Genomic DNA, 16,278 nt, shown 5'->3' on the forward strand with positions numbered 1-16,278 from the left:
GCACTTCTCTATAGTTGTTGGGGAAAGAGGGAACAGATAATAAGTGCACTAGAAGAGCAAATCTTTATCTTTATAAATCACTGCATCATTTTAGGGTTTACAAGAAGCACAGTTTATAAGCAGAAAATCCAGTTTGAATGATTGCAGTTTTTTGGGGGCGGAAATTTAACTCCAATTTGTCTATGAAATACAAAGAAAATGTTAAATATTTCATTTACTTATTAAGTGTTTTCATGTCTATAGTGTCAAATGTCAAGTCACTGGGATCTTTTAAATATCTTTTTTTGTTATGTTTAATTGTCTTTTACTGTTATGTATAATATTTGAATATTTATTGTTTTGTGACCTCAGGTATAAAATTAGCACAGTGAATTTCCATCAAAAGGTATTATATAAGGAAAATATTCTACCATTTTTGGGTCATATTTGAATGGTGCCTCCCTTTTCCCATGACTAGGTATCGTGAGGTATGTAGTGAAATCAAAGGTTTCTCCTGCTCTTAGGGAAAATATCACTTAAGTATTGTGTTACATTACACACTGAATTCTGTTCTTTGTCTTTTTTCTGACAGTAGATCTACATGGAGGAGCACGGAGTGACCCAAACTGAACACATGGCTACCATAGAAGCCCATGCAGTGGCCCAACAAGTACAGCAGGTCCATGTGGCTACCTACACTGAACACAGTATGCTGAGTGCTGATGAAGACTCGCCTTCCTCACCAGAGGACACCTCTTACGATGATTCCGACATACTCAACTCCACAGCCGCCGACGAGGTAACAGCCCATTTGGCTGCTGCAGGTAATGTTGTTTGTATTGGAAGTTCTTTATTTTTTGCTTAACTCTGGTACCCTGCATATCTGGAAGAGCCTAGGATGTAGGCTTTCTCACATTTATCTTCATATTGTATCTTCACAATTTTGTTTTAAGCCTTGTATTTTGTGCCGGTGCTATATTGAGACTTAAGTCCTAGAATCTTATACTATTGGTGATATGACTTGTTTTGTGTTTTGTTTTGTTTTTTCATTTTCATCCATCTTAACGATCTTTTGACTTTGAACTGAAGCATTTAGTCCATTTATACTAACTGTGATCACTGATATATTTAAGTTCAAATTGATCGTGTTTACTGTATGCTTTCTCTTTATCTCACTTGTTCTGTGCTTTCTTTTCCTTTTAGAGTGATTGAAAGTTTTTATTTTTCTCTTGTTAGTTTGGAGGTTATATATACTTTTGCTATTAGGGGTACTCCTAGAAATTATAACATACATACTTTACTTATGTCCAAGTATTATATAATTGATACTTGTGTCCTCTTTAGGGATAATGGAAGTTTCTTAGAACACTTGAACTTCTTTCTTTTAAATTTTTATTGAATTTATTGGGGTGACATTGGCTAATGAAATTATATAAGTTTCAGGTGTATAGTTCTGTATTTCATCATCTGTATATTGTATTGTGTGTTCATCACCCAACGTCAAGTCTCCTTTGTCACCATTTATTCCCTCTTTATCCTCTTCTACCTCCCCCCACCCCACCCCTCTTTCCTTCTGTTATCTGTGTGTAGGTGTTTTGTTTTTTTCCTTTTTTAAGCAATTGTGGATGGGATTGTTTTCTTAGTTTCCCTTTCTGATAGTTCATTATTGGTGTATAAAAATGTAACTGATTTTGTATCCTGTTACTTTACTGAATTCATTATCAATTCTAGTAGTTTTTTTGTGGAGTCTTTAGGGTTCTCTATATACAGTATTATGTCATCTGCAAATAATGACAGTTTTTCTTCATCCTTTCCAATTGGACTGTCTTTTATTTCTTCTTCTTGTCTGATTGCTATGGCTAGGACTTCCAGTACTATGTTGAATAAGAGTGGTGAAAGCAGACATCCCTGTCTTGTTCTGATCTTAAGGGAAATGCCTGTAGTTTTTGCCCATTGAGTATGTTAGCTGTGGGTTTGTCATATATGGCCTTTATTATGTTGAGGCATGTTCCCTCTATTTCCACTTTGCTGAGAGTTTTTATTGTAATTGGGTGGTGGGTTTTATCAAATGCTTTTTCTACATCTATTGATATGATCATGTGATTTTTATCCTTTATTTTGTTTGATGTGATATATCAAGTTTATTGATTTGTGGTTATTATACCAATCTTGCATCCCTGGAATACATCCAAGCTAATTATGATGTATGATCTCTTTAATGTATTGATGAATCTGGTTTGCTAATTTAGTTGAGGATTTTAGCATCTATGTTCATCAGGAATATTGGCCTATAATTTTCTTTCTTGTAGTGTCCTTATCTGGTTTTGGGATTAGCATAATATTGGCCTCATAAAATGAGCTTGAGAGTCTTCCCTTCTCTTGAATTTTTTGGAATACAGTAAACACAATTTTGTGGACCTAGATTTATTGGTCTTTGGATTTAACGGGCAAAATTTCCAGTCCATATAGCATGTGTGAACATTAACATCCTATTAATTTTAAAATGCTTTTAACCAAAATTTGCTTATGAACAAATAGGTTATTTTGTTGTCGTTGTTCGTGAATAGGCCATATGTTGGAAAAAACACTAGTAATTTCGCCAACATAAATAAATATTGCATATCTACACCTATAGTCTACATATTTAAATCCAAGAGTCACTGCACATAGACAGTGTTCGGCCAATGATTATCACTTGATCACACCACATTGCATGCCAATATTTGTTGCTTGTTGATCTGTCATTATTTTTTCTTTTTAAATATATTTTATTGATTTTTTACAGAGAAGAAGGAAGAGGGATAGAGAGTTAGGAACATCAATGAGAGAGAAACATCGATCAGCTGCCTCCTACTGGGGATGTGCCCACAACCAAGATACATGCCCTTGACCGGAATCGAACCTGGGACCCTTGAGTCCACAGGCTGATGCTCTATCCACTGAGTCAAACCGGTTAGGGCGATCTGTCATTATTTTTTCAAATAGGTTTTCAATTTCTTGCTTTCTCTCTTCTCCTACTGGCATCCCAGTGATGTTAATGTTGGTATCCTCGAAGTTGACCCAGAGGCTCCTTACACTATCCTCATTCTTTTGGGTTCTTTTTTCTTTTTTGCTGTTCTGATTGGGTGTTTTTTGCTTCCTTATATTTCAAATCGCTGATTTGATTCTCTGCTTTATGTACTCTCCTATTGATTTCCTGTAAATTATTCATTTCAGTTAGTGTATCCTTCATTTCTGACTGGTACTTTGTTATACTGTTGAGGTTATCACTAAGTTTATTAAGCATCTTTATAACCATTGTTTTCAACTCTGCATCTAATAGATTGCTTGTCTCCATTTTGTTTAGTTCTTTTCTGGAGTTTTGTTCTGTTCCTTCATTTGGGACATGTTTCTTTGTCTCTTATTTGGCAGCCTCCTTGCATTTGTTTCTATGTATTAGTTAGAGTTGCTTCATCTCCCAGGCTTGGTAGAGGGGCCTAATGTAAGTATTCTTAGGGTCCAGTGGCACAGCCTCCCCCATCTCCCAAGCTGGGTACGCAAGGTGTGCTCCCCCCACTCCCAACCCCTGTGTGGGCTGTGTACACCCTCCTCTTGTAGTTGAGCCTTGAATGCTGTTGGCATGTCAGTGGGAGGGATCTACCCCATGGCTGTTCAGCTGCAAGGACTGGATGTGACCACTGACCTCAGACCACTGTGGAGGATCAGCTGTGCTGGAGCCCACCTCACAGAGCAGGACTGACTTCAGTGGGGCTCTGGTGCCTGCTGAGCCCACCCCTTGAGTGTGTCACTTATGGAGGTCTTTGTTTTGGGTGGTTGTGCTTCGAAGTGGCTGAAGATATCCACTGGCTGTGCTGGCTCTGGGGCCTCTCAGGAGGTGCAGCTGCCACCTGTGTTCTGCCCGGGCCACCTGTGTTCTGCCCGGGCCACCTGGCATGAGCTATAAAGCGATCTGCAGATGGCTGCTACTTGTGCTGGGCTTGGTGGTGCCCAGGCAAGGCCAGTCTGTGAACGGCTGCCTGGTGCTGAGCCTACGGCCACTTAGTGAGAGGTTTGGGGCATGCTGAAGCCAGAGCCTGCGTGTTTAGGAAAATCTGAAGCCTTGTCTGGAAAAGCTAGGGGAAACAGCTTGGGTGGGCCCAAAAGTTGGGTGGGGTGGAGCCTCAGAGAATCACCAGGGCGGAGCAAACTCTGCGAGCCAGGTTATTGGAGTCTCAGATATAGCACCTGCCTGCTTGCAATGTGGAGGAAGGGCTCAGTAAAGAAACAATGGCCTCTGCCAGTACTTAGGTCTGGGAGAAAGCTGCCCTGATGTCAGACAGTTCAGATCCTCCTCATAGGTCTCATGTCTTTCAAGCTGACACACCAAGGCTGGAGCTCAGAGAGAATGAATCTGAGTAAGTCTGTGCAAAGGTCCTTTAAGAGGAACTGGGTGGGACTCCAGCAGCCTTCTAGCGCCCTCAGCCTCATTCCCCACTGGTTTTTACAGCCAGAAGTTATGGGGACTTCTCTTCCTTGCTCTGGAACCCTGGGTTGGGGGCCTGGTGTGGGGCTGGGACCCCTCACTCCTCAAGAGGGACCTCTGCAACTGAGATAGCCCTCCCAGTTTTTATCTGCCACACGGGGGGGGGGGGGGGGGGACCAGCCCATCCGGCATCTCTACCCCTCCTACCAGTCTTGCTGTGGCTTCTTTAATTCCCTAGTTGTAGGACTTCCAGTTAGCCAGATTTCTGGCAATTCTGAATGATAATGGTTATTCTATAGTTTAGTTGTAATAATTTTGATGTAGTTGTGGGAGAAGGCGAGTATGCTGCCATCTTGACCAGAACTGCCTACTCGTTATATTTGAATGAATGCTAGATGCTGTGTTTGGAAGATGAATTTTATTTATTTATTTATTTACTTACTTACCTTTATTATTTTTTAATCCTCACCTAAAGATATTTTTCCATTGATTTTTAGAGAGAGTGGACGAGAGAGGGAAAGACAGAGAGAGAGATTGATGTGAGAAAAACACATCGATTGGTTGCCTCCTGCACAAGCCCCAACCAGGGCCCAGGCAGGGGAGGAGCCTTCAACCGCGGTACATGCCCTTGACTGGAATCAAATCCGGGACCCTTCGGTCCACAGGCCCAGGCTGTATCCACTGAGCCAAAATGGCTAGGGCAGGAAGATGAGTTTTAGAAGTAATTTGGATAATAACTATGTATGGTGTCAGATGGGTATGAGATTTATTGGGATGATTGCTGAATTATATAATGTCTAATCACTGGCTTGTACACCTGAAACTAATAATATTGCATGTCAACTGTAATTGAAAAATTAAAGTAAAAATAAGAAGTAATTTGATATCTAGAATAATATTAACCTCCTCGAGAGGATTTTTATTTGCTTCTGCCAGATGTCTGAGGGCACTAGCAATCCTGGATCATCTTAATCCAATTTAAGGTTTTAAGACTTTTTCTGGGCCACTAAATTACTTAAAGCTGAGCTATACTTTGTACCATTCTCTTTGTTATTTACATTGTATATTTAGCATTATGTGGAAGATTCTTAAACCATACTTGGGTGGATCTGATACTGTATTGGGCTTAGATGTTTAGGAAAAACTGGACAGGAGATCAATGATCAGGAATAGCCAAAATAAACATCTTTTTAATATATGCTGTATTTAAGGGGAGGAAGATAGATATAATGAAGAATAATCTTTTTACCATAAGTTATTATCTATTGTATACTTCTGGAATGGTGAATTTAAAAATAAAGCTTCGTAGCAGCAAATCACATGAAATATTTGTAAAATACATTTTTGAAGTTCTTATACGTTCCAGAAGAGGGCATCCTAACATCGTGAACCCAGGTCAGCTTCTTTCCTGGATGCTTCTGAGACAGTTTTGCTGTATTACTGTACTGTATTGTCATAGTGGTGAGATTAGGAAAGGACTTTAGCTTAACTCTTTTATGTGGCAGATGTGCAAACTGAGGCCCAGCTGGTAGAAAGGATTTACTGTACAGTCATTCAACAATCACTTACTGTGGACTCTGTTTCTACATATAGGTACTATGAATAAGACCAGCGAGAGCTTGCTACTAAAGGTGTTTACAGACCAGTGGTGGGAGAAGGTGTATATAATAAAGTAAGATATTTTCAGAAAGTACTGAGTGCTCTGAAGAAAGTAAGGAAGTAAGGTCAATGAAGAGGAAGGGGTAATAGGGAGCTGCTTTTTCTTATCCTATTTCCCTCCCTCCACTGAGGTAACCTGTTCTGTTCTGCATTTGGTCTTTATCTTTCTCTTCCATTTCTTTTATGTTTTTGCTGTATATCAGTAAATAATACTTAGCATTGCTTTGCATGTTTTAAGTTTTATATGAATGGTATTACTCTGATGTTATCATTTTATAACATTATGTTTATTCATTTGGTATTTTTTTTCTGAGATTCATGTTGAATATGACTATATGTTTTCATTTTAACTGTTGTTTGGTAGTCCATTATCTGGCTGTTTCATATATTGGTAGAATACTTAGGTTGTTTATAATATTTTGCAGTTATAATTGCTGCAAATTAAAATCATCTTAAATATTTTCTTGTGCATATTGTGAGGGTTTCTCTTGGCATTGGTTTTCAAACTCTTCTGACAATATCGCACAGTAATACATTTTACATTGTTATCTCAAATGCACATAAAATGAAATAACAGTTTTTCATGAAGTAATACTTACCCCCTACTGCAGGGAACACAATATCTGATATGTTCTATTCTCTTTCACTTTATTGCATTTTATTAAAAACAAAACAAACCAAAAAATTATTTATGAGCCACCATAGGGTGGAAACCTGCAGTTTGGAAACCATTGCTTGAGGATATACCCAGGAAGGAGAGGGAATTGGAAGGCAAGGATCAGCACATTTTCAGTTTTACTAGATATTCCAAATGTCTTTTCACATTGTTGCATTAATTTACATTCCCATAAGCAGTGTACTAGAGTACCTGCTGCTTCTAGTCCTCACCTTATTTGGTATTATCAATCAGTTTTCGTTTTGGCAGTTTGGTGGGTATGAAATAGTATCTTACTATTGGTTTAATTTGCTTGGCTCTGAGGTAGAGGTTTCAGCCAGTGCAGGAAGACAAGATACAGCACCATTTCAGATCTTTATTGACTGTTCATTTTCCTCTTTTGCATATTTTGCAGAGAGTTAAGTTCTAGGGATTTGCTGTGTAACATTGTGCCTATATTTAACAATACTGTATTATACACTTAAAATTTTGTTAAGATGGTAGATCTCATGTTAAGTGCTCTTACCACAATTAAGAAAATAAAATGTTGGGAAAAATGTATCATTAAGATTTTCCCCCTCTCCCAGCTGTTTATGATGAAAGGTGGATAAAGAAATCATTCATTTTACTTGCTTTGGGTCTCTTTTAGAAGGGTTTATTTAAGTCAGACTTATACTACTAAACAGCATTAGAGCAGCAGAAGATTTCAGGAAGGCTTATTTTAATTGAGCCACTTAGAACATATATAACATTTATGCCAGTATAAATGTGAAGGATTAAACTTAATTTTTATTTAAGCCTTTTATGGATTCACAAATAAGTATACCGGTGAGTCATCTGTTAAAAATAAATATATAAAAAAGGTCCAGCCAGCATGGCTCAGTGGTTCAGCATTCACCTATGGAACTAGGAGGTCACAGTTCAATTCCTGGTTAGGGTACATGCTCAGTTCCCTGTGTGGGGCGTGCACGAGGCAGCCAATCAATGATTCTCTCTCCTCATTGCTGTTTCTGTCTCTTCCTCTCCCTTCCTCTCTGAAATCAATAACAGTATTTTTTTAAAAAAGGAATGTCTTTGATATGTTTGAGATTTCATGAATCAGAGACTCCAGTAGTTCTCAATGGCCTACTTTTATTTTATTCATTAGTTTCAGGGCAAAACAGACCAATTTTTATTACCATTTTTTCCCTAGAGTGGGATAGGTTTTCATCTCTTTCCTACCAGGATGCTTTCATCATTTTGACCTTTTGGTCAACAACTCTATTTGGAGCACAATTTTCTGATATATAAGAGAAAGTTTTCTAATTCAGTTGATACTTGTCCAGATACTCTACTCCTCTTATAGGTATTGTTGTTAGAATTCCAAGTATGAGTGATTATGTCTGACTTCCTTAATTTGGCTGTCACAGGAATGTAAATGAAATTTGAAATCTGTAATTTTTCTTTTTGTTCTGGCAAGCTTCCTCTCAATGTTGCAATATCATCTAGCACCTGTGAGAATATTTCCTTAGCAGTATCAGTATACTGGCAAAACAAAACAAAAATCATTATATAAAATTCAAGCTGGTATGTGGTGGGAGGCATGCCATTCACTTTTTTAAAAGATTCATTTTTTAAGTTTTATTGGTAGATTGAAATATAATTCATGTTGAATAATAGTGAAATATATAGATAATATCAGGAATATTTTATATTTATTGATAACATATTAGGAAATAGTGCTACCTTTTTTTGTAGCTTTAATTGTGTTCTGTCTTGTAGAGTTAACAGGCTCTGCATAATCTCAGCACATACATTATTATTTCAGGTCCTGTGGGAATGGCTGCTGCTGCTGCTGTGGCAACAGGAAAGAAACGGAAACGGCCTCATGTGTTTGAGTCTAATCCATCTATCCGGAAGAGACAGCAAACACGTTTGCTTCGGTGAGGGCGTTTTTATCCATATTGTTATTTCTCAAATATTTCATGGGGTGGACGATACAATTAGAACATACATTATTAGGTTCACCAAAGATACCAAGTTAGATCCTTTGATGACAAAATTAGACCTCAAAGTACTCTTACAAAACTAAATAAATGCTACTAGAAATATGATTAACCAATGTATAATATTACATTAATTAATTCAGAAAATTTATATGCCTGCTATGTGCCAGGCATTGTTCTAGGCTTTGGGAATATAATAGTGGACAAAACATTCCATTAAAGAGTTTATATTCTAGTGAAGGGGGAAAAAAGTGAACAAATATGTAATATGTCAGATGATGATAAGTGCTATGGAGGAAAATGAAGTGGAGAAAGGAAAAATAAAGGTTAGGAGGACTATGTAGTTTCTCTTTTTTTAATAGGGTTGGTCTGGGAAATGCTCATAAGACCTTTGAACAGAGACCTGAAGTCAGTGAAAAGGCAACCGTGTTAATGGGGAAGGAAGAGCTTTTCCCCTGGGGAAAGGGGGAATAGAAAGGAGGAAGGTTCTCAAGCGGGAAAGGAACATGATAGTCATGTTTGAGGAATAGCTAGAGAGAAAATGAGAGGAGGTATGGTCAGTAGTAGTGGAGAGTCACATCATGAGGTCTTTTGGTCCAATACTGGGGCTTTGATTCTTGCACTGAGTGAGGTGGGAAGTCAGTGAAGGCTTTTGACCAAAGCAATGATATGGTCTGACGTATGTTTTAAAAGGGTCATTTAGGCTACTGTATTGACAATAGCCTCTAGGAGTATAAGAATGGAAACAAGGAAACCAATTAAGAGGCTAATGTAGTAGTCCAAGCCAGAAGTAATAGCGCCTTTAAACCAATGTAGCAGCAGCAAAGGGGGAAAGAGGCAGTCAGGTTTTGATTGTATTTCAGATCAGCTCCAGCATGATTCATTGATGGATTGGATGTGGGATGTGAGAGGGGGAAAAGGCTAAAGGGTGACCTCAAGTTTTTTGGTCTGATTACTGGAAGGATTGAGTTGACACTTACCAGAAGAGGAGCAGGTATGGGGTTGAGGGAAGAATTAGGAATTTGGTTTTGGTTAAGTTTATGATACCTCTTAACCATTAAATAGAGATATAGAATAAGCAGTTGGAAATATGAATCTGGAATTCAAAAGAGAGATCTTAGCCCTGGCTGGTGTGGTTCAGTTGGTTAGGCGTCGTCCTGTGCACCTAAAGCTTGTTGGTTCGATTCCCAGTCAGGGTATGTGTCTGGGTTGTGGGCTCAATCCCTGGTAGGGGGAGTACAGGAGACAGCAGATTAATGTTCTGTTCTCATATCGATGTTTCTCTCTCTTTCTCCCTCTCCCTTCCTCTCTCTAAAAATCAATAAAATATATATATATATATATATATATATATATATATATATATATTTAAAAAAGAGATCTTGGTTGAAGATATAAACAGTATAGGTAGTATTTAAAACTATGTGTCTGAAAGAGACCACCTAGGAAGTGAGTGTAGACTTAAGCCTGAAGCACTGTACCCTTTAAATATTTTTGTTATTTTTATTTTAGACAGAGGAAGGGAAAGGGATAGTGAGATAGAAACATCAATGAGAGAGAGCTTCCTGCACTCCCCCTGCTGGTTATTGAGCCTGAAACCCAGGCATGTGCCCTAATCAGGAATTGAACTGTGACCTCCTGATTCATGGGTTGATGCTCAGACACTGAGCTACATGGGCTGGGCATACCCTTTAGAGTTTGGAGAGGTGAAAGGAACTAGCAAAGGAGTCTAAAAAGCAACCAGTGCACCAGGAGGAAAACCAAGAGAGTGGTACCCTGGAAACCAAGTGCAAAAAGTATTTCAAGGAAGAGGGCACGTGATGAGCTCTAGCAAATGCTGCTGACAGTCAAATAAGATGCAAATTGACCTTTAGATTTAGCTACATGGGGGTCATGATTGAACTTAACCAGGACATTTTCAAAAGAGTGGCAAAACAAAAGGATTGGTGTGTCTTCAAGAGAGAATGGAAGGGAGGAATTAGAGACAGTGAGTATAATACAGACCATTCCTTCAAGGAATGCCACCAAATTTCTTGTTTGGTATGTTGTCTTTTGCTCATTTTTATTTCTTCAGAAGAGTTTGTAGGTAGCAAAGAAAGATTAGTATGTAGGTGTGATACATGAAGGACTTAATATTTTGATTGCATAACATGTATTCATGTACTAGAGGCCCAATGCATGAAAATTCGTGCAAGAATAGGCCTTCCTTCCCCAGCTGCCAGCACCAGCTTCTCTCCTCTGGCTGCCGGCGGGCACCCAGGACCCGGGCTGCTTCCCTCTTCCGGCCACCAGCAGGCACCTGGGACCTCGGCTGGCTTCTCTTGGCCGCCCACAGGTACCCAGGACCTGGACTGGCTTCCCTCCGGCCACCCGCAGGCACCCGGGACCTGGGCTGGCTTCCCTGGCTTCCCTCCGGCCACCCGCAGGCACCTGGGACCCGGACTGGCTTCCCTCCACCCCGGCTTCGTCAGGAAGGACATCTGGAATGACATCCGGTCTAATTAGCATATTACCCTTTTATTATTATAGATGATAAGAAATTTATAAAATGTTCTAGAACTTTTTTCTTATAGTATTTTAAATACTACATCCAAATTTTCTAGTATTTATTGGAATGTTGATTCCTAGTGGAGTGCCAGCCCATGTGAATGACATGTGATAAAAGCTAGAAAACAGTCTACATTAAGAACATAAGAAGATTATACGAAACTAAAGGAAAGCTTGAAAAGTACTAACAGTAGCTTCAGCAAACATACAGGTTATATATCACTAGATGGGCAATTCTTCTCATTTCCTTTAATGATAGTACAGGCAGGAGGAATTAGAATGTATTATTTATAGACATATATTTGCTATGAGGAAAATAGATAAAACAGTACATGGTTTTGGAGAAAGATGGAAAACTTTATTTTAGATATATTGGCTTCACTTCATTTGAATTGGCATGATTCACTAGTCCCTTAAAAGGATAGACTAATGTATCTAGTCAGAATAAATTGTCTCAAGTCAAAGTAAATTTTGTGTCTGTCATCACTATAATTTTTCTTTTTAAACTGATTTATAATTTCTCTTTTCATTCCCTGAATCAGGAAACTTCGAGCCACATTAGATGAATATACTACTCGAGTGGGACAGCAAGCTATTGTCCTCTGTATCTCACCCTCCAAACCCAACCCAGTCTTTAAAGTATTTGGTGCAGCACCATTGGAGAATGTGGTAAGAGAACTGAGCTGTGTTCTCAGATACCCTTTACTTTCTGTGAGTTGTTGTTCACATTCTTATGATCTTCTGTGTAGCATACTAATTATTACTTCTAACATCCTCTCATCCAGGATGGGAGTGGGGAATGGGGTTTTCAAACCACTTTATGCAAATAAAAATAAAAATGATTATGTCTCTTTCTACTTCCAATGACAAGGTATTTTACCTCACCAGAGGGAAAAAATGGTATTCTGTTTGTTAAGAAATCAATGTAGAATTTTGTAAGAAAGTTGCTGATTTATGTCAGAAACAAAATGGTAGATAATTCCAAGATATATAAACTTTATGAGGCAAAGCTGGGAGCACTTTATTCATTGCTGATATTCGAGTTGCATATTTAAAATCTCTTACATTTATTCAAGATTTGACTTAACATTGCTTTAATTTTGATATATACTTAAATATTTTGATTGTATACCTGTCCATAGGTAACTTTATGAAAATACTATTTACTTATATGAACTACTTTTTCTCTGGCTGAAATAACTTTGAATTATTAGTAGAATAAAGATCTGTCCAGATTTAAATTGAATTTTGTTTTTATTAGGATAAAATCTACTTAAAGATCTGTCCAGATTTAAATTGAATTTTGTTTTTATTAGGATAAAATCTACTTCCTTAAAATTACATTTGTCAGTTTTCTCCCATATTGAATGTGGACATTTCAAGGATTCAGAATTACTAATCACTTGAGATTTTATTAGTTGTTTTGTGTGTTTTTCCACACACACAGATGTTGTGGTTCTTCCTTAATGTTTTTAAGTTTCATTTTGAGGTTTCCCCAGAATTCTTGAGACCTTAGAATAGGATGCATATTAGGACCTTTCCTTAAAGGAATATGGTGGAAAGCTTCTAGATCACAATGGTGCCTGACAAGCAGTCCTTAGTATCATACTGTTGATAGACCAGAAATCTGGGCATGTCTTCTCTTCTGCAGTATTAAAAATTTTAAATATTGTTCTACTAATGTGATCTGTGAAAAAAGACTCAGCTAAAAGCCCTGCCGAGTTTGGTTTAGTGCAGTGGTTCTCAACCTTCTGGCCCTTTAAATACAGTTCCTCATGTTGTGACCCAACCATAAAATTATTTTCGTTGCTACTTCATAACTGTAATGTTGCTACTGTTATGAATCGTAATGTAAATATCTAATATGCAGGATGGTCTTAGGTGACCCCGTGAAAAGGTCGTTCGACTGCCAAAGTGGTCACGACCCACAGGTTGAGAACCACTGGTTTAGTGGCTAGAGCATTGGCCCGCGGACTGAAGGATCGCAGGTTTGATTCTGGTCGAAGGCATGTACCTTGGTTGCAGACTCTATCTCCGATCAGGGTGCTTTTGGGAGGCAACCAGTGGATGTGTTTCTCTTACATGGATGTTTCTTTCTCTCTCTCTCCCCCTCCCTTCCACTCTCTCTAAAAATCAGTGGAAAAATATCCTTGGGTGAGGATTAACAACAACAACAAAAAAGACTTACCTAGAAGACTCAGAAAAATACTTCTGAAAATTCCTCACTGAAAAATACAAAAGAAAGCTTTAGAAAACTGGTGGAATTGTCCATATAATACAAAAAGATATATAGATTTTATGAAACAAGAACAAACAGTCGTTTGATAGACTAAAATAAGGTAAAAAGAAGTAGATATTTTCCCATTGACTGACATTTAATAAGTATGGCTAAAGAATAAATACCAATAGAATAAGAAGCAAAATATTTCTTCCAGAACACTAAAGAGGAAAGAAAACCAAGGCTATATACAAAAGATAGAAAAAAGGGAAGGAATTCAAAACAAAACACAAGGCATAGAACAAGCTAATATTAGTGAAACTACTTATGTTATAAACCATAAATATAAATGGGTTAAACTCCCTTGTTAAGACAAAGATTTCTTTCAGATTGGAATAACAACCCAAATAAAAACCGAACTCTTTAATTTATGTGGCATACTTACAGTTACAAATGTTCAAAGTAGCTACAAATGATAATATTAAGAAAGTGAAAAGGTGACTTTTGTTATACCTTCAAGGTACAGAATATTCCTTAAACTTATATACACTGAATTATAGGCAAGTATTAAAGAATTAGACCCCATTGTTTACCATAATCAATTATGCACTATATTGCACATACTCTCACATTACTAACAGTTAAAAATAATTTAGATTTTATAGTAATGTGTAACATTTATTGAGTGCTTACTATGTTCTAGGTATAGTTATAAGCACTTGGCATGTATTATCTCATTTAATAATTTAAAAACTGTGACATTAGCATTTTCTGTTTCTTGAAGCCATCATCATTCTTCCTTTTTGCTCTTCTAGCTGGAGCTGCTGAGAACTCTGGAAAAATTAAAATTCAATAGGACTGTGCATCTTTGGAATGTGGATTTCTTATTATTTTAAGAGTTTGTTGATGGGTGATTTAAAAATGTACTGGACTTATAATAGATTGAAATATTTCTTATATTTTTTAGGATTTTAATTCTTCACACTGTGTTCTACCCAAATTACCCCATGTTGGCAAACATGAAAAAGATGTATAACTTGCCCTAGCATGGCTCAGATGTTGAGCATCAACCTATGAACCAGAAAGACACGGTTTGATTCCCAATCAGGGCACATGCCCAGGTTGCAGGCTCAATTCCTAGTACGGGGCGTGCATGAGGCAGCCGATCAATGATTCTCTCTCATCATTGATGTTTCTATCCCTCTTTCCTTCTCCCTTCCTCTCTGAAATCAATAAAAAATATAGTTTTTTAAAACATATAAATTGACATGTCAAACAGGCAGATTATTGGTGTAATTTCCTGGAGGACAGATTGGCTACTGGTATAAAAAGTGCCCCAAAGCCTTGGTGGTGTGACTCAATTGGTTCAGCGTCGTCCTGTGCACCAAAAGGTTGCTAGTTCAATTCCCAGTCAAGGGCACATACTCAGGTTTTTCCCCTATAGGGGCATGCAAGGGGCAGCTGATTGATGTTACACTCTCACATCAATGTTTCTCTCTCCCTCTCCCTTACTCTCTCTGTAAAAATCAATAAACTGTTTTTTAAAAAGTTATAAGAAGTGCCCCAAATGTATACTTTTTAACCCAGTTTCCTTTTAAAATTTTATTCTTAAGAAATAATTGCTTAGGCCTGGCCAGCATGGCTCAGTGGTTGAGCGTAGACCTATGAACCGGGAGGTCGTGGTTTGATTCCTGGTCAGGGCGCATGCCTGGGTTGGGGGCTTGATCCCCAGTGTGGGGTGTTCAAGGAGCAGCCAATTGATGGTTCTCTCTCATCATTGATATTTCTCTCTCTCCCTCTCCCTTCCTCTCTGAAATCAATAACAAAAAATATTTTTAAAAAGGAATAATTGGTTAAATGAGCAAAGATGTATGTGTAAGGGTATTAGTCACGCTATCTTTATAGTATCTTTATAGTATTTTTAAAAATTGAGAGTAACCTCAAACTTCAAAGATAAGGGAGTTGTTAGATAAATTGATGGCTCATCTATAGATAGGATAATTACACTGCCATTAAACATGATGACCCAGATCTTTCTATTAACATTTTTCAGATGGTGAAAATGTATTAAATGAGAAAAGTAGGTTATAGAACCATATATAGAGTTTGGTTCTACTTTAAAAGTAAATCTGCATTTTCTACATGCTTATGGAATTGTTGAGTGCAGAGGATTGTTGTAACTAATGCTTGTTTAGTATAGCCGATTTACAAAGCTTTAAAGTATACATATTCTCAATTCTGGCAATAACGCTGAAGTGTAGGTATATTAATATTTCATTTTGTAAATGAGAGTATTAGTTCAGAGAGGTTAAGTGATTTGCCCAAGTTTTCCAACTTCTGAATAATAAAGCCAGGTTAAGTCTCTCTAGGATTTGCATTGAAGGTAATAGAGAACCACAGCTTCCATAGATTTGTCCAGGGTATTAATATGAAGTTTCAAAATCAGTCTCATTTTCTTAGTCTTTGCCTTCTCTTCTAAAGGGGAACAAATAGAGCTAGCTCCCAGTTCTCTACAGTCCTGTGAAAGGCCAGGATGGTTGTTTATAAGCAAACACTCACTGTTGCTACTACTAGCTCTTTCTGGGGAGGAAAGAGGCCATTTAAAGGCATTATTCTGGTGCTATTGAACAGCAAAAGTCACCTCCCTTGTTCCCCATCCTGGTCAGACCTGCAGAACTAAGAGAAGAGGCTAATCAGAGCACCTGGAGGGGGAGGGAGTGTGTGAGTGAGTGATTGATGGGGAAGTAGGAAATGAGAGTAAGAAACTTCATTT

At 37.9% G+C, this 16,278-nt stretch overlaps 1 protein-coding gene across 2 annotated transcripts in view; it reads left to right on the plus strand.

Annotated features, from left to right (window-relative positions):
• Window positions 1-580: 580 nt before the first annotated feature.
• NRF1 (nuclear respiratory factor 1) overlaps window positions 581-16,278 on the plus strand; it is a gene marked incomplete at both ends in the record, with an annotated part of 81,611 nt that continues 65,913 nt past the window's right edge. Inside the window, 3 exons of one of the 2 annotated variants that reach the window (XM_081102427.1) lie at window positions 581-808; window positions 8,526-8,677; window positions 11,830-11,956. In XM_081102427.1, coding sequence (XP_080958553.1) covers window positions 581-808; window positions 8,526-8,677; window positions 11,830-11,956 — 507 coding nt within the window. The remainder of the gene's footprint in view (window positions 809-8,525; window positions 8,678-11,829; window positions 11,957-16,278) is intronic. The other variant, XM_081102428.1, reaches the window with a different exon arrangement.

Source organism: Myotis nattereri (genome assembly GCF_964212035.1).
Source record: "Myotis nattereri genome assembly, chromosome: 11".
NCBI lineage: Eukaryota > Metazoa > Chordata > Mammalia > Chiroptera > Vespertilionidae > Myotis > Myotis nattereri.